The 18,444-nt window shown below is 58.2% G+C and overlaps 1 protein-coding gene across 2 annotated transcripts in view; it reads left to right on the top strand.

Moving 5' to 3' along the window:
• The window catches only part of RCAN1 (regulator of calcineurin 1), a 68,225-nt gene extending 49,994 nt beyond the window's left edge, over positions 1-18,231 (top strand). Inside the window, exons 1-4 of one of the 2 annotated variants that reach the window (XM_054578134.1) lie at positions 10,283-10,567; positions 13,092-13,265; positions 14,670-14,829; positions 16,522-18,231. In XM_054578134.1, coding sequence (XP_054434109.1) covers positions 10,481-10,567; positions 13,092-13,265; positions 14,670-14,829; positions 16,522-16,694 — 594 coding nt within the window. In that variant the 5' untranslated portion in view covers positions 10,283-10,480 and the 3' untranslated portion in view covers positions 16,695-18,231. Of the gene's footprint in view, positions 1-10,282; positions 10,568-13,091; positions 13,266-14,669; positions 14,830-16,521 lie in introns of those variants that run through there. The other variant, XM_054578126.1, reaches the window with a different exon arrangement.
• The last annotated feature ends 213 nt before the right edge of the window (positions 18,232-18,444 follow it).

Genomic DNA, 18,444 nt, shown 5'->3' with positions numbered 1-18,444 from the left:
CCCACTTTATCTCTTAACAGCAAGTGTGAACATCTTTCTGTGACATTAAATAGTCTTCACCTGCTTATGTGCATGGCTCTTTGGCCTTGACTGACTGGAGCATATTTATCGGCTGGTCACCGATTGGACGTGTGGGTTGTCTCTAGCTTGTTACTAGCACTGTGGAGAATGGCCTGCGTTGACATCATCGCCCACAGCTGGGAGGATTTCCTTGGAATAAATTCCTAGGGATGAAGCTGCTGGATTGGTATTCAGGGTTTGAGTTGGCCTGGTTTGTACTGAAAGTGTAAACTGTTGAACTTACTCCTTATTTTGCCACATTCCTTTGAATTCCTTGTATGGATAGACGGCTAATGAGTTGGAGTAGACTCAGTAGTAGTTTCATGGTGTCCCCTTCAAAGTCTGTCATATTTGTGAGAAACTTTAAATGATTAACTTAGGACACAAATCTTTGAGCTTGGGTCTGATTGGTCAGTTGATTAGTTGGTTGACTGGTTGCTTGGTTGGTTGATAGGTTGCGTAGTTGGCTGCTTGGTTGCTTGGTTGCTTGGTTGGTTGGTTTGTGGATCGGTTGGTTGATTGGTTGCTTGGTTGCTTGGCGGATACTGTGACGCACCCCAGGTCCCTTCATGAATAAAAGATTTGTCTCCCAGCTGCCCCGGGCGTCGCCCCCTTCGGGGGTGGCTTCAGCTCAGAGAGCCACTTTCCACGACCTCCCCTTCTCGGGGTAGCCACCTGTCCCCCAGCTGACAGCGCGGGTGGAGCCTTTCCTCCGGGACTCTCCACAGGGCCGGGGAAGCCTCCCCCAGGGCCACACCGCACCCCCGTGCCCCCTGCTCGGCCCCACGTTATACCCCCGCCCCTCCCCTTGTGCCTCTCCTTCCCCGATTCTGACCTCTAATAAACCCCCTGCATCAGAGGCTCTGACCCAGGGCCCAGAAGCAGCCAGCGCCTGCTGGGTTTGTTGGTTGGAGGGGAGTTGGGGGGCAGGGGGTGCCCTCAACAGCCCCCAGCAGGTGTTCCCTGAACAGAAGGCGGTGGTGTCCCCGCGGGCTCCCCCAGGAGGGAAGAGCCCGGGGCGGCTCAGACTCACGAGGACACCTTCTGAGAAGGATTCAGTCAGGCACGATCTCCCAACCGTTACATTGTCACTGTGAGGACGTGGGTCAGACTGGGCCAAGATTTTTACAAGAGCATTTGAAAAACTATCTCCGCAAAATGGCCTTTTTAAAAACCATCTTAAAATCCCCACCCTGAAGGTACCCGGAGCTCGGCCTGCTTTCCGGCCGCCATTCCCGCCACGCCGCCTCCTGCCGCGGGGGCCCCAGCCTTCCTGCCCACGCCCCGGCAGCCGCTTCCGGCGAACCCCCTGCGTGGGTTGGGGCTCCCAGCCGCGCTGCCCGCTCCCTGGCAGGGCCCAGTCACGTCTCGCTAACTGGCCCGAGGAAGGCGCTGCGGCCTGCACACGCCGGAGCAGGACTGGGCCGTCCCAGAACCACGTCCCCGCCGACCCCTCGCGTGGCAGTTTGATTCCAGGACGGGGAGAGAGCCCCTTGCAGCGCCCTGGAAATCGCCCGGGGAAACAGTGACCAGAGAAGGGGCCAGAAAAAAGGGAAGAACTGCCGTGGGGGGCGGGGATGGGGGCGAGATGCACACCCTCTGAATATGGCCCCGGCAGGAGCTGGCTTGACCAGGACAGTTTGGGCCCTGGGGCGGGGGGGGGGATGGGTGAGCGGCTCGCGCGCGGGGCCTGGCTCACAGCGGGGACTCCTGTGTTTTCAACGACTCAGTCAAGGCAGGGGCCCAAACCTCAAACGCCTGCGGGGTCCAGAGCAGCAGGGCCGCTAGGGCCTGGACAGCACGGCTGAGCCCGCGGTCTAGCCATAGCCACGTGCGCCCCCAGACCCAGCCTCCGTCCTTTTCCCCGCGGAAGCTGGGCGTTCTGTCTCTGGGTGAAGCCTCCCCGTGTTTCAGTGCTCACCACTGACTCTAAAAGTTGGTGGCTGCCGGTTCTGGGCCTGCTGAGTGAGGGCAGCTCCCGCATCCGGCCCCGAAGGATGAGTCCCCAAAGTTTAGTTACAGGGCATGAACGCCCACAATTCCCTGAGGGGCAAAGGCAGCCCCAGGGCTCTCTTTTTTGGTCCACGGGTGGCGGGGTCTGGTTTGGTCCGCGGTTGTAGGTTGCCGTTTCCAGAAGTTTGTTCTGAGTCGGTGTCACCCTCACGCGGCTTCTTATCAGACGTTTAAGTAACCGGCGAAGACGGCAACGGCAACGGGAGTGCGGACGCGGCGTCGTGTGGCCAGGTGGTGGCCTCAGCGGCAGACGCGGACACGGCGGTGGCGGGAGGGCGACGCTCCCTCTGCTGCCCTGCCCCCGGCCACACCGGCTCTGAGCTTTTACTTCATTTTATTTGTTAAGATTTTATTTATGTATTTTTAGAGAGGGGGGAAGGGAGGGAGAAAGACAGGGAGAGAAACATCGATGTGCGAGAGGTGTGTCGACGAGCTGCTCCTCACACCCCCCAGCCGGGGACCTGGCCCAGGGCCGACCCTGAGCGAGCGGTTAATCAGGTGCGGATTCTGACCGCGTGTGGCCGTTGCCAAGCAACACGTCCTCCCTGGGACGAAGGATTGCCAGGTTGCTCGTGGCCGGTTCTTCCTCCTTCCTCTGTGACTTCCCACCTGTTGATTGTGTGCCTATGGTTCAGCCAGTCACTCGCTGGTTCCACAGGGCCCTTGCCTCGTCCTGGTCCCCTGGCAGAAGCTACTGGGGTGACGCGGCCCCTGCCGCGCAGCAGTGGGCACCCTGGCCGGGCGAGGGCCCAGGCTTTCCGTCAGCGTGAACGCAGCCCGGCGGAACTCGCACGCGGACTGCAGAGGGTTTTCCTCGGTGGGAGCGCGTCAGTCTGGGGCTGGGCCGGCGGTGCGGTGCGGGAACGACCGGTGAGCCGGGCCGGTGGGCCGGGGCCGCGCAGCGGGCGCCTCCAGCCCGCTCCTGCAGGACCGTGGTGCCCGGGCTGCTGTCTCCGCGGGACTGCGCCCGCCCGAGTGCGGCATCAGGGCACGCGCTGACTCGCGCAGGAAAGCAGGGTGGTCGGGAGGGGAGCAGACTGAAGGGAGCCCATGAGCATGGGGGCCCGGGAGGGCGCCCGGCACCTCCAGGTCAGCCGCCGCCCCGGGCCCGCCGCTGCGGCTGGTCCTCAAGGGCGGCTCGGCTCGCCGGTGGCTGCCCCTCTGGAAGCCACGCAGGCTGTGGCTTCCGGGGACTCCAGAGGGTGGCTAACCTTACAGACCAAGGAAAGGTCACAGTCAGGAGCAAAAGGAGTTCATGGGATTCTGGGCACACCCGGAATTCAACAAAGTGGAGTCTTATATGAACTCTGACCTGTCTGCAGGCAAGAGTCTGAGCCCACGCTTCCTCCCTAATTTTTCCCAGCCCTTTGGTTATTTTATGTTTTTTCACTTCTTCCTTCTTTCCCTTCATTCACAGAACGATTGCAATTTTTCTTTACGTCCACAATAAGCTTTAACACCACACAATTGCCCTTCTGCTGAAATGCGTGTTTAGAATTGCCACCGTTCCATCCATCCTTTTCAGCCCTGGCATCCGCAAACCATCCTGTTTTGTATTTAAGTCATTGAAAGTGCTGTGGCCTCCAAGACATGCGGAGCATCTGTACCCCACCTCGTACGAATCCGTGCCAACCATCCAATGATATTTCAGGCCACTTTATTTTTTCTAAGTCTGAGGACTATGCCAGGCTGATTAATAGCATTCCTTCCGTGTTATCCTACAAACGCAGGGGAGGAACGCTTGTTTCATCTAAGCTGGTCTTTCCACTTCAGAGTTAGAATTCTCAGACATCATCCCCTGCGTGGGAGAGCCTGACCTTGCCTGTTTCTCCCTGGGCCGCTGCCTAGAACCTTCCCGGCTCGTCAGCAGGAGAGACTGTCTGCTTTGTTTCACATCTTCTCTGAAGCGGGGGCCCTCCCCGTGGCCCGTCAGATTCCCCCAGCGGCACAGCGCTGCTCGGGGCCGTAGTGCCTGCGCGCCAGTCGGGCCGCCTGAGCCCCAGGGACCCCTAAAAGCGAACGGAGATGGGAATTCCGTTAGAGATCAAAACGAAGAACTGTTTCCCATTCTCTTTCTTACATTTGATCGTTATGAGGAAGCTAGAGGAGGTTGGGACTTTAATCACACTGCTAATTAGCTAAACGGTCTCCAAACAGTTTGGATCACACATTTCATTGGTAAAAAGACTTTTGAGTGCAAATAAAACCAGTTTACTTGTAAATTCTATGCAATGGCTACTGGACACTGGGCCCCTTACCGAATACGCTCTAAAAGTAGGCACTTAAGGAAGAAGGTGAACATGCGTTAGATTGACTGTGTCCTGCCCACACGCCTGAGGCCTGCGGAGGCCGCTGCGCAGACCCACACGGAATCGCAAGTCCCCGTCGTGCCCCGTGGGGTGGGTGCGAGCCCTGCCCCAAGGACCGAGGAAGCACACGCGGGCGCGGACAACCACCACAGACGCAGGCGCCCTCCGGCCAGGACATGAGTGGCCCTGGCGGGCGCTTGCCGCTCGGCCTTGGGCGCCCTCCCTGGTGCACCTGGTGCAGTCTGTGCGCTTCCCACGCCCCCTCACGTGCCGGGGGGGTATCGCCAGGGAGGCACCTAGCGAGGGCGCCGGCGGCTGTGGTGAGAGCCCGGGGTCCCCCGGGTTAAGGAGGGAGAGGACCCCAAGTCGGGATGGCCTGCTGGAGGGGGGCCATTGCGGGGGGCTTTCGAGGGTGAGTGGGTGCTTGCTAGGCCGAGAAGAGACCGGAGGGGGCCAGCCCACCCAGCCTGTGGCTGGAGGAGGCGCCTGCCCTGGACCCAAATGCGGGAGTGGCTCTGCTTCAGGGGAGTCAGCCTCACCCTGTCCCTGCTCGACACCTTCGGCCTCTGCTGGCCCCCTCCCTCAGTGTGGGAGCCCGAGTCCCTCCACTGGCTGCAGGCCTCACAGAGCCGCCCCTGGCGCGTTCTCCGTGTCCCTGCCCCGTGGCCCCTGGAGCCTCCTGCCGGGCCGTCGGTGTGCCAGCGTCCCCCCGCCTCATGGCCTCTGTGCCTTCTGTCCCCAGCACTCCCGGCCCACTCCCCCTCTGCCTTCAGGCCCGATGCACCCCCATGTCGCCTTCTCAGCGGCGCCTTGCCTGCCGGCGCTTCCTCGCCTCTGTCCCCAGCCTGCCCTGTTCCTCCTCTGCACCGCGTTCCCAGCGCACACTGTCCACACGAGCGCCATGTTTGACCCACGTTCCTTCCTTTCTCTTTTCTCCCCATCGAGAATGTAAGCTCCACAAGGCCAGGAGTCTTGTCTGTTTTGTTCATTTTGAACACCCAACACCAAGAACAGGGATTGAGTAAAAGGGTGGATGGACAATGGATGAGTGGATGGATGGGTGGATGGATGGTGGATGGATGGGTGGATGGTGGGTGGATGGGTGGATGGATGGATGGTGGGTGGATGGGTGGATGGATGGTGGATGGATGGATGGATGGTGGATGGATGGATGGTGGATGGATGGATGGATGGGTGGATGGTGGGTGGATGGATGGGTGGATGGGTGGATGGTGGATGGATGGATGGTGGATGGGTGGATGGACAATGGATGAGTGGATGGATGGATGGGTGGATGGATGGTGGATGGATGGTGGATGGATGGATGGATGAATGGACGTACGGACGGATGCGTGGGTAAATGGACAGATGAACTAGTGAACACGTGAAAGCCATCTTCAGCTTGAAGAGCAGTGGGAGCCACTGAAGGGTTGATGGTGGGAGAGGTCTGGGATCAAGCTCAGCCTCGGGAAGTGCGATGCTGTGGGACAGCCACCCTGAGCCGGAGCCGCGGGAACGCGGCCACAGCACGCGGGTCGGGAAGGCAGCAAGGCGCAGAGGGCTGACTGACGGGGGTGCTGGGGTGCGGAGTTGGGGGTGGCACGGAGCACCTACACCCTTCCCCACTGACCTGAGGGGCCCGGGCACCTAAGGTGCCCTGACGGTCCAGCCAGAGGGCCCGAGAGAGTGGAGGGAGGAAATGACCCCCGGAGCGAAGGGCGCTGATGCCAGGTGGGCCTCGTGTACAGTACAAGTGCGGGGTCTGCAGTCACAGGCCAGGGTGCGTCTTCGCTCTGCCAAGCGCAGTGCACCCCGCCTCCCCCCCAAGCCTCAGTGTCTTTGTCAGTGAAACGGGAATAAAAATGCAGCTAACACGCATCAACCACGGACTGTTTCCAGCGCGGGGCTAGGCACGTTGCCTGTGCCCAATTGCTTCGTTCTCACGACACCCTGAACTAGACGTCGACCCAGTGTCCAAGGGGAGGACGGGGACACCCTCCTCCGTGAACAGCAGCTCCTAGACGGGGAGCCGGCCACGCGGAGGAAGAGCAGGCGCCCCACGACCGCATGGGGGTGTGGGAGCGCCGTGACAGAGGGCACAGCTGCAAACGCTACACGGCAGGAAAGCCGTTCTCCGAAACCCGGGTCCCACTGGCGCCCCAGGGGAACGCCCTGCCCCTTTACCGCCCGGACCCTTTTCCGGCCCCCAGACCTTCTACAAATGTCCCCATCTGCTCTGCGTTGGCTCGCACAGCAAGTCAAACTCACTTGCGCTGTGTGGTCATCGTGCAGAGTGTCACGGGGCAAAGTCGTCCCCGCCGTGAGGTCCCCTGGGCTTGCCGGGGTCGTCCTCCCTGGGCCCTGGCAGCACCGTGGTGGCCGGGACAGAATTCAGCGTCAGCCTCGAGTTCTCCTCACTGAAGAGAGCCACGACCAGATGAAAACAGGCTCTAAGTGCCTGGGGCCAGAGGGGCGAGCGCAGGGTCAGGAGATTGGTCTCAGGCTTTTAGGACGAGAGCGGAACAAATGCAAAACAGGTGACCGACGCGTTTCCTGGCTCCTTTACCTTCGGTTTTGCTGTTGGAGCGCGGTTTTCAGTCTGCTTCTCGAGAGCTCGAGCGGGACACTGCCGCCAGCACCGCCTTCGCCACACCACTCACACCCCCGCGGCGCGGAGGCGAGGCTGCCCTGGTGTCCCCAGCCGCGGGGGCGCGCAAGGGGGAAAGGCCGCTTTGTATTTCTGCTTTCCCTCAGCAGCTTTAGTGGGGAGCGGTTACGTAAAATGCACTTCACAAATGTGAAGTGTGCAAGTGAGCGTCGGCAGGTGCACACTCTGTGAAACCTCCCCTGTGAGCAAGGCAAGGCTGTCTGCGCCCCCAGAAGAGGTTTGTGGCCCATCCGCTGCTGCCTCTGGCTCCGGGCCGTTACTGACTTGCTTTCTGTCACTAGAGGGCAGTTGGACATTTTTGTTACTTATTACTACTATTACATAAATTTTAGGTGCACAACATTATAATTTGACAGCGGTATTCACTGCAAACATATCACCCCCAAAGGTCTAATTACCATCCATCACCATACAATTAATTGACCCTTCACCTCTTCTTCCCATTGCCCAACTCCGTCCCCCTCTGGCACCCCCCAACCTCTTCTCTCTACGCGTGAATTTGGTTTGGTGTGGTTTAGATTCCACATGTGACTGAAGTCATACACGTTTGTCTTTTTCCTTGTTCTATCTCACCGAGCATCACGCGCGCGAGGCCGTCCCTGGTATCGCGGACGGCGAGACTTCGTTCTTTTTCGTGACTGCGCCGTTGTTGTTTGGTTTTCTGTTGTTGAGCTGTATAAATTCTCTACATATTCTGGACTTAACCCCTAACCCCCAGCACCATTTGCAAATACTGTCTCCCGTCTTGTAAGTCAGCTTTTCATTCTGATGACGATTTTCTTTGCTGTACGGAGACGTTTTAGTTTGATGTAGTCCCATTTGTTTATTTTGAAAGTCAATTTTTTAAATACTTGCTTTTGGGTCCATTTTTATTCTCGGTGGGTAAAATTACCATTTACAAAGTAATTCTTTTGTATAGGATGCTTAGAGACCCAAGGTCACGTGTAATAGACATGCAGTCGCGCGAGGACATTGCCACACAGACTGTCAGGTTAGCAGACAGAAAGGCGTCGAGGAGAGATGGGCGCAGTGTGCTACCTCTGGGTGCGGGGACAGGTGTCTGTGCCCATGGCCAGGGCACCGCGGCACCAGGAGGGAGCCACGCGACTCAGCCTGGCCCGCTGAAAGCCCGCGTCCGCATCCGCGCCACACCTGCCCCCCGGAGGCGCGAGAGCCTGCGCTGGCAGACCTGGGGAGCTCGCTCCCTCCGTGCAGGGCCCTGGGGCCCTTGGGGGCGGGTGATTTTTGCCAGACAGCGATCCACCCTCCCTGTAGCTGACCCCCGTTTTGAGCCCCTTCCCCTGATGTAAAAATGGAAGCCCTCGGGTTCGCCGAATTTGATTCAGACGGTGCTTAAAGTCACTTCAAAGGCAGGTACAAAATTACTCATTCTGTTAAACTTGCGGGCAGCCCAGTGAAAAATCAGACATTTATCATTTGTTTCTATGTGCAAGGACAGGTGGTCAATCTTCAAATACCTGACTTCTTTTCTTTTCATCACCGTACTGAAACCAACATTGCAAATTTGGGCGAGCTCAGCACTGTTGTCTCGGGCGAACAGAAATGTTCACATTCGCCCCACCCCTGAACTGGAGCTTCATATCAGCATGTTTTGCGAGAGGGGTCAGTGAAATTCGCCTCCTCTCCCTCCTCTGATCGCCGGTGGCTGTTTGCCACCACCGTGGACTGGGGGAGGGGAAGGGGTTGGGGGGGTGCCCAGAGGAGGCCCCGCCCCCCAAGGGCGCAGTGCAGCTTGGTGCGCCCACCCTCCCCCTTTCCCCTTCGCCAACACCTCCCGCACCCACACCCCCTGCAGCGCCCCCCACCGGGGTCTCCTGTGCCCCCAGGACACGCTGCGTCTGGCTCTGCAGACTTGGCCCGGCAGCGCCAGCACCCGGTCCCCGCCCAAGCACCGCCCGCTGTGCCTGTCGCCCCCGGGTGCCCTATGCACCCCGTTCCGCTCACGGTGTTCCTACGTGTTTTAGGATATACGCACGGAGCTCTTTTCGGGTGGGGAGTTTTGGGTGATTTAGCAAAGCAAACATCATAGCTGGTTTCTTACGTAACTCCAGTAGGCAACTGAAATTAAGCAACACTCATTCATCCAAGACTTCGCTTTTCCTTCTTTTAGGGGAATTAATGTTCTGGGTTGTTTTTTTCCACTGCATGTATTCTTTTTATTATTGGCTGGCTCTTTAAAAGTGAATGGTATAACTTTCGGAAGCTTGAAAGGTGCCCCTGTGCCTCTAGGCTGGAGAACGCTTTTAGGTGATGGTGAAACGGGGAGGGGGGGTACCCGCACGGGGCAGGGGGCGGGGCAGGGAGGGTCCAGGTGGGGACCGAGGTGGGGATCTAAACTAGTCAAGGGCCTGGGAGGTCCAGCAGTGCAGGTGCTTCAGGGACTAGACTTCCCACCTGCAGAAGGCCAGCTGGCCTAGCTTCCCAGCCGCCTGCGCATTCCTTCCATTTTATCTCCCTTCCCTGGAAAAAGGAAAGGGTCTGTGAGTCTCACAGCCCCAGGACCTCTGGGTGTTTTTCTCCACTTCAGACACTAGATTCTCTAAAATGTTATTGTAGCTTTCTCTGAATTCAGTAGCTGCTACAAAACGGTCAAAGTGTTGCATATTCCTAGTTCTCAAATTTCAATAATGAAGTTTTCCAGTGGAAATTCTGTGACTGCACAAGCTTCCCTCCGTGGTTGTCGCTGGGCAGTGCAAATGCTCCTGAGGATGTTCACCCAATAAAGTTCAATTGGGGGGGGGGCATATTTCACAGCGAGTTCCACTTTTCTCTTTAAAACCGAGTGCACTGACCAAGACACTTCAGATGTCTTCCCTACTACCCCCTATGAAACTTTGTTACCCAGGAAATAACAGGGATCAAACCGCTGGCCGGCAGGCGTCCTGGCTTCCCAAAACCTTGCGAGCCCCGAGCCCCGGAGGCGAATGACTGTTTACTGCAGCCCTTCCTCCGTGTCTGTTGTAACATTTTCCGTCTTAGGAAGGGTCGTCCCGCTGAGCGGGCGGGCGCGGGGTCTGGGTGCCGAGTGGAATTACTACCAGTGGAAACTATGTTGCAGGAGCCGGGGAGGCAGCTGCAGAGAACCTCGCAGATTTTTCCATCCTGCCCGGGCAGCGCTAATTAGCATAGGGAAAATGACTAAGGTGTTGACGTCACCTCTTTCCAGCAGAAACTCACACTCTGTCCCTGTCTGCTGGAGCTTGCAGGACTTGACTCAGGAATTCGCTGTCCAAACAGGATGCGCTGGAAGCGGCGCTTGTCCCTGAGGGGGCTGGGCGGCCGCGGCGCCTTATAAGCCCCGGCTCCGCGGAGAACCCCCAGCCGCCCGCCCGCTCGCCCGCCGGGAAAGCAGCCTCGCTCTCGCGCTTGAGCGCGTGGGTCTCTAGCCCGCTCCCTGGTAGCAAGCAAGATGCATTTTAGAAATTTTAACTACAGTTTTAGCTCCTTGGTTGCCTGTGTGGCCAACAGTGATGTCTTCAGCGAAAGTGAAACGAGGGTAAGGCGTCTTATATAATGTGATTGGTGAGAGTTTTCAAAGCATTAGGTTAATTGGGACTATTGACTGAAACATTGGCGGAGGGGGTGGGGCAGCGAGGACGGCATGTGGATCTCTTGGGGGTTGGGGGTTTTTGAAGTAATCCAAAATACTCTGAGCCTTAAAAATCAAAAGCTGTCTCCGGCGGGATTAACTATGAGGGATTTTAATAAAGTTCTCAGGGTGTGAAACCCTCCGGATCCCTTGGCCGGCGAGGCAGGCTCCGCGCTCTGTCCGCCCGGGCGGGCGCTGCAGGAGGAGGCGCCAGCGGACGGGACGTTCACTCTGGCACCGAGCGTTCAGAGTGACTGGATTTTATCTGAGGAAGTGAGTGAAGTAAAGGTATTTGCGTGTGTGCAGGAATTCCGGATTTCTCAGCTAAGAGAAAAACGCAGCCACAGCAAATAATAAAACTGGATAAATAACTTAAGTGTGGGGTACGCGTACCTCCTGGGAAGCAGCTCTCAGTGTTGGTGATTAATATAATTAGTCACTTTCATTGCTATAATCTTCTTCTTCATTTGATTAGGATGGAAGGTTTTCATCAGCACCAGCCCGGCGAGCTGGGTCTTTCCCAGTGTTGTATGTGAATGAATTCTGAACGCTCCATTGCCAGGGGCGGGGCGGGGGGTGTTCATGTGAGGTGCTTCATACTCAACGCCCCATCGGATGTGTGAAGGTTTCTTTTTTCTAAATCAAGTTTAACCTCATAATTATAAATACTATCCCTGCTAGCCCAGGCTGTAGATTTTGAACTAGATACTAGAGCATATTCTATGTTTAAAAGTACACCATGTATTTAATAGTAACCTTAAGTGAGGAACATTGCTAATTTAGCAAAGCAGAAATGCCATCCGACAGCTACGGCGGCCAGGCACCAGTGACAGGGACGAGTGAGTGTTCTGGAGGAGAACTGTGTGGCAGTGACATGGGTGTAAAAGCCGACGCACATTCGCTCGCATTCTCGTCCCGAGCCCTGACTTGTGCTCTAAAAATATCCATCAAAGTCATCCCTCCTAAATTATGAATCATAACTTCAAAACTGCACAGTTGGTCGCAGTGCCTGCTGATGAGGTCATGCGAGATGCCAAAGTTATGTGGGCACCTGTGCCAGGAACCTGCCCGAGCTCCGGGCGGCCGGCACCGGCCTTAGTGTGTGCTCTGCCGCCGCCCTCCTCCTTTGCCTCTGCAGAGGCCTCACAGGGGCGTCACAGACGTTGCCATAAACTAAAGAGAAGCCAGGGAATTCAAAGAGCGAAAGTTTGTGAGCGTCCCCCCTTAACAACCTGCTTGGTGAGTCACCCGGTGGCGGTCACACCGCACCTGCTCGCAGCCCTGCCAGACGGCGCGGACGCGTCCCCGGAGGCCCGTCCCTCCGCTTCACAGCACCCAGCGTCCCGGAAGACGCTCCTCTCTCTCTGTTGGAAGCCTCCCTCCCCTGCGCAGACACCCTGGGACACCGCAGGGACTTCCTGCGGGGCTCCCGGAGCTTTGGGGCCCGGGCCTCCCTGCCCACTCCCCTGTGTGCTGGGCGCGCTGCCCCACGCCCTCCTCAGCCGGACGGCCCCCACCGACAGGCCGTGCGTTGTCCTCCCGGCTCCCGCCATCTGTCCATCGACGCCCTGTCCGGCTGGGATCCCGAGAGACTGCAGCGGGCGCCCAGTGCCCACTTCTGTGCTCCCCACAGACACCTCCGGCCCGGGGGGCCCTCCTCGGAGCCCGCCCAGCGGCTGATGAGCTCTCTCCTGAATCCAGACCTCGGCATCTCGGTGCTGAGAGCTTGTGCTGCATTCCGAATTGTCACTAGCCAGGTCACGCTATGTTAAAGCCAGCGTGCACGTATGTCAAAGCCAGCGTGCAGGAATGGGCGCACTTGCAGTGCGGTGCCTCCTAGACCGGCATTGTATCGGAGAGCTAGAAAGCAACAGGCCGAGTGAGAAAACAATAGCCAGGTTTTTTTAACCTCCATCCTTCATGCTAAAAAAGTGCAAGGCTTCTTATTAATAACTTCATTGTTTTCCAAGTCAGTGGTTTTCTCAAATCAGCTGCACAGCTTTTAATCCCCAAAGACATGCCTGCTGGACAGGGAGCGAGGTCCGGAGGTGCGTGGTGCCGGTGCAGCTCCCTGGGCGCGGGGGCCACCGCACTCAGGCGCTGTCAGGCCGCAGGCACCGCCGGCGACCAGAGCCCACTGTGCAGACGCTCATTCTCCTTTAAAAAGCACGTTTCTGTGATCACAGAAGCATGTAAGCTGCCGAGTGAGTTCAGTCGGCCCCGTCCTTTCTTAGGAAGTCATCTGTGTTCGTACTACAGGGGCGGGACGCAGGGTCTCCTGAGAGGGCAGAGGCTCGGGCTGTCTTCCCCACCAAGTGAGCTGTTCTGGAAGTGACCAATGACCCGCTGCCTCGGTCAGAACCGTCACGGACACACCTAGTCAAGGGTCGCACGCAGGTAAATTTTATCTCCTTTTGTTTTTGTTTTCCAGGCCAAATTCGAATCCCTCTTTAGGACCTACGACAAGGACATCACCTTTCAGTATTTTAAGAGCTTCAAACGAGTCCGAATAAACTTCAGCAACCCGTTATCCGCAGCGGACGCCAGACTGCGGCTGCACAAGACCGAGTTTCTGGGCAAGGAGATGAAACTGTACTTTGCTCAGGTGCGCGGAGCTGCTTGCTTTGCTTGCTTCTCCCCTTTGTTTATGGAGGAGCTTATACAGTCATAACATTACACAGTGGTCACGCTGCAAGCGTTCCTCCCGAGAAAGGCAGAATTCACGCTCTAGTTTTCCCTGCCCCACCTATTTTCAGGAAGCATCAGGGTGTATTTGAAAGTGACTTCTAGCCTTCTTGGGTGGCATACGGGGAAGGCGCAGCACGCGGGGGATGGGGGCTCTCGGGCCCCAAGCCCAGGGCGGTTGGCCTCCAGGAACTTGCCCGAGGCTGCAGGCGGAGCCCGCTCACCCTGTGGGGCGCAGCGCAGCCTCAGCCCAGGCAGCAGTGCCGTGAGCTGGGTCGGCTTTTTTCTCCTGCTCAAAGTCCCACGTGACGATGTGACGGGTTGGTGGGGGAAGGGAAGGAGCTTCGGAAGGGCTGCTCCCTGGTTAAAGTGAGCCCCCTGGGGCCCTGTTCCCCACGCCCACATGGGAGCAGCCCCCTAGGGAAGCTTCTAGGCCGCAGGAAAGGCCCACAAGCGGGATTTCAGCGCTGGGACGCCCCGCCCCGCCCCGCCCCCTAGTGGTGTTTGTGGTACAGGTTTTGACTTGGGATGCTTAGCTATGAATATGCTTCTCTCTGCATTTGGCTGCTTTCGTGTAGTAACTGTGTAGTCCCTGCATGACTGTTTCTGATTATTCAAGTAAATGCATTGTGGAAATTGCGGGCGGAGGGGGGCGCCAAACTGGGAATATTAAAAAAAAATCTTACTACCATTTACCCCCTTGTACTCCCCGCCCCCACAAGCACCACCCTGTTGTTCATGTCAATGCGCCCTTTTCCTTCCTGCCCAGTCCTCCCCACCCCCACCCACTGAGGAGCTCTTTCTGGACGGCCCTCTACTCACTAGTAGAGCCTCTATGCTCACACTGGGATCCTAGGCTACTTTTCCCTGTTGTTATTTTTCTGTCTCCTGGAAGAGGGATGTTTTTTCCTTCCGCTCTTTGGGCATCGGATTCAGAGCCCTGGAGAAAGGGAGTTTCGAGGCTGCCGTTGGCCGCTGTGCAGTCCCTGCTTTGTCCCCTGTCACCTGGGCTCTGGAGCTTCCACTAGGCCTCTGGTGTGAGGAGCGGGAGGGGAAGGACTTCCAGATTCGCTCCAACCTGGATGCCAGTGGCTTTGTTTCTCCATTTATGCAAAAGCCACGCCTGTCCATGTCCCTCTCTCTTGGCCCAGTGCGATCGCCTGCAAGTCCCTGAGCCGGGCGGTGACGGGGGGCGGCCCGCCCAGCACGGCCACTCCGGCCGGGGCCGAACGCCCTTCCGGCCATCCCACCGACCCCCGGCCCGCCGCCCGGCCCGGCCCGTCCTTCGCGCCGCGTCTGCATCGCCTGTCCTCTCTCTCCCCAGACTCTGCACATAGGGAGCTCGCACCTGGCCCCGCCAAACCCGGACAAGCAGTTTCTGATCTCTCCTCCCGCCTCTCCTCCCGTTGGTTGGAAACAAGTGGAAGACGCTACCCCCGTCATAAATTATGACCTCTTATATGCCATCTCCAAGCTAGGGCCAGGTAAGCGGGGCTCCCGGGCCGGGGGGCGGCGGGGAGATGAGGGATGGTGCGGAAGGCCCCCGACACAGGTGCCCGCCCGCACCGGGGCCACGTGGCGCCCCTCCCCCGCCCTTTCAGCCCCGTGCGGTTGCTGCAAGCGTGGACGTTCTCCGTCCACGGCTTCTTTCCCTGTGTAACTCATGCTGGGGCGTGTGCGCCCGCCCCTGGCCTCAGTCCCTAGGGAGGAGTGTGGCAGGGACTGCGGTTGCTCTTGGGGACCCGCACCCCCACGACCCCTCCCGGCCTGCACACGAGACTCCACCCCCTCACCCACTGGGCGCAGCCCGTGTGGGTGGCCGGAGACCCCAGGTCCTGTCGCTGCGGGTGGGGATGAGCCGTTGAACTTTGGAAAAGGAAAACAGAGCCCCTGCCCTTGGGAGTTTTCCGCGAGGGGCGTTCTGTCCCCGCTGCGGTTCTCGCCGGCCCTCCTCAGGGTCGGAGGCAGAGCTGTGGGTCAGAGTGCAGAAGGCGCCCGGCCCTGCCCCCGCAGGGCCGCCTCCAGGAAACGGGCCCTATCCTGGGGGGACGGGAGCGGCCCTGCGCCCACCCTGCAGGAAGCCGTTCCGGCCGGGCCTGGCGCAGGGGCAGTGCTCCACTCGTGCGTTTTAGAAACGAGGAAGCGGTTGCAGCCCTGTCCTGTCGGATGGAGGCTTTGTGTGAGGACACAGGTGTGAGGGGGCCTTGGGATAAAGAGGCTTGAGCCCCGTCCTGCCCAGTCCGGCAGCAGGTGGGCTCAGCACTGAGCCCGGCCGCCCACCCCCACGCATCTCCTCCTGATCAGCCACCTGATGCCCCTCTGGGTTGAGGGTGTTCATTTCTTGGGCCATCAGCATGTCCTATTGAAATGGTCACATTTCTGAAACACGGCCCAGACAGGAATTTCCTCTGTGGCGGAAAGCAAGGCTCACATGCCTCCTGCCAGCCGTGGGTGGCGTGAAGGTCACGGTGGATGTGGCCAGTCTGAGGACGCGCGTGCTCCTCCTGGCCGCTCCGGCCAAGGTGACCAGCAGGGCCCAGGGCGGCGGGTCAGGCGGCTCCAGAGCGAGAAACACTGCCAGGAACCCCACGCCTTGGGATCCGCCGCTGCCCTGCACAAGGCTCACTTGAGAAGCTTTTTTTAGAGCAAAGGCACCATAAAAGCAGTTTACGTAACAGTGGGGGTGAATAACGTGGCTCCTATTCTGGCTGCATGTTGTGGTCTCCGAGGTGGCGGAGGTTTTGCCGGCGGGTCCTGTGCCGCCACTTCCTGGGTTGTGACTGACAGGAGGCCCGTAGGGACGGTAAAGAGCTTCCCGGCCACGGTGCCGCGGGTCCCTCTGACCGCCCGCCGCCCTCTGCCCGGGCAGAGCTGGGGCCCTTCCCAAACACAGTGACAGCGACATCCCGGGCTCCCCAGTGCGACCCAGAAATGCACCCCCTTTTGGATGACAAACGCACCTCCCGGGTGCAGAGGGCACCGAGAGCAGGGTAGGAGGAGGCCCTGCTGCCGCTCCTTCCACCGAAGACCGGCAGCCCTGGGTGTGTCCGGCGGCCGGGTCCCGGGTCCCCATACCCGCGCTCAGAAGCCGCTGCGCGGACCCCGGTGCCTCCCCGCGGGCCCTCGCCGGGCGGCGCGCTCACCCGAGTCACCCTGCAGCGAATCTCTTTCCCCAGGGGAGAAGTACGAGCTGCACGCGGCGACAGACACCACCCCGAGCGTGGTCGTCCACGTGTGCGAGAGCGACCAGGAGGACGAGGAGGAGGACGAGGCGGAAAGAACGAAGAGACCCAAGCCCAAGATCATCCAGACCAGGAGGCCGGAGTACACGCCCCTCCACCTAAGCTGAGCGGGCTCCCGGGCGGAGCATCCCGAGTTGTACGCACGGGGAGGAACCTTTGGCTGTGAGAGTGGCTGGTCACGGCTTTGGAGGTGGCGGCCATGATCGCGGTGGCGGGGATTCCAGTTCGTGTTGCTCCGAAGAGGATCAAGGCTTCGCCTCCCGGTTCTGACCCTGCGCACCAATGTCCGCGGCCCTGGGTGTCCCGGGCCCGTCACTGAGTTTGGGGTGATCGCGCGGGGACATTAGGGCGCGTCTCGAGAAAACCCGGTAACCGTAGTGTTCTGTGCTTGTTCTTTCCTGCTGGGTGCTGCTTGGGCCGAGGGCAGGCTGATGCGTGGGCCCGGGGCCCACGCCCACGCAGTCCTGCGGGGCTGCCCCCTCCCGGCGCGAGAGGCGCCCACGACCACGGCGTGTCTGAGGCAGGAAGGCGGCGAGACCCCAGCCAGCGTGGAAACCGTAGCGTTTGGTTTTTTCTCCCCCGTGTCCTGGTGTTCGTGCATGTGCGTTACTGATTTCCGACACTAACCCTTGTTCGTATATCGAGTTACGTCCTCGTCGTTCTGCATGTTTTGGGAAGATAGGAGAGTGTTTGGAAACTAGCACCGTTCCCGAGTCACGACCCCTTACAACAGCACACGTGGAATTCTGCCTGGAACGCGCCCCTCCGCGCCCTGTCCGGGCGTCGCAGCGCCTGTGCTCTTTCTAAGGGGTCCGTCTGAAACCCCAGGCTGGGTTTCGCTTATGCAAGAGAATTTCACTGCCAACTTTTAGTGGGTGAGAAATTTCAGCTTAGGCGTCCGGGGTTGGACTCGATCTCACCTGTTCCTTTCACAATGTGGTTCATAATGAGTCCTGGCCAAAAGCCTTTCCTGGGCATCGTTGGTTAGGATACCCTATTCTTTCTACCCCACCAAAACAGCGAGATAAACTTGTAAATAAAGCTGATCGCGTATATTCCTACCTGTTGTGCACTTGGTTGAAAAAAATTAGGGCAGTGGAAGAATAGTGTGAGACGCAGTAACCTACCTGTGACTGAACGTTGTCGAAAACACCATCGAAAGGTTGGACGGCACTTGGATTCGAAGCACGCGGTGGGGACAGGGGCGTGCGGTGGCATGAGGGTCACAGTGCCTTTCCCGTTCCCTCCTGATGGGGTTGTTACTCTCGTTGACGTCTGTAATTTTTTTCTAGTTGTAACGTATACGTCTGGTAAATAGGTATTATATTTTGGCCTTAAAATAAAATACCATAACAAAGTTTGTCATTTTGAAATACCTAATGCCAAGTAACAATGCATGCTTTGGAAGTTTGGATGGTTCTCTTTAAGACGCGAGTAAATTCGATTGTTCACATCAAGAAATTGAATGTTCTCAAAACCCTGTTTACAGTACTTGGTGGGGGGCAGGGCAGGTGCGGGGGAGACCATTGCGTAGCTGTTCAAGTGTTCCTAGTTAAGTGCTTTTAAACTGGAGAGGCTAACCTCAGAATATTTTTTTTAACTGCATTCTATAATAAATCAACACAATATGCTCTTTATGGAAAAGTTACCTGGTTGTCCTTTCTTCCCAATCGATCGGTCTGTGAACCCTTTGAATTCCCCAGTCTCAGGGCATGTTCCTTCATCGGTTCAAGTTCAGAGACTCCTACGTCTTCGCTCTGGCTCACGGAGGGTCAACCTCACCGACAGCACATCCCGTAGTAAAGGGACGTATGTCTCCTGTCTGCGCAGGTGACAGACGAAAACCCTCCGACCAAT

The sequence above is a fragment of the Pteronotus mesoamericanus genome, unplaced genomic scaffold, assembly GCF_021234165.1.
Source record: "Pteronotus mesoamericanus isolate MK-2021 breed Mesoamerican mustached bat unplaced genomic scaffold, CSHL_Meso_final contig_116, whole genome shotgun sequence".
NCBI classification, from domain to species: Eukaryota; Metazoa; Chordata; class Mammalia; order Chiroptera; family Mormoopidae; genus Pteronotus; species Pteronotus mesoamericanus.
The sequence above is the reverse complement of the archived record's forward strand: the minus strand, read 5'-3'. Positions and strand labels throughout refer to the sequence as shown.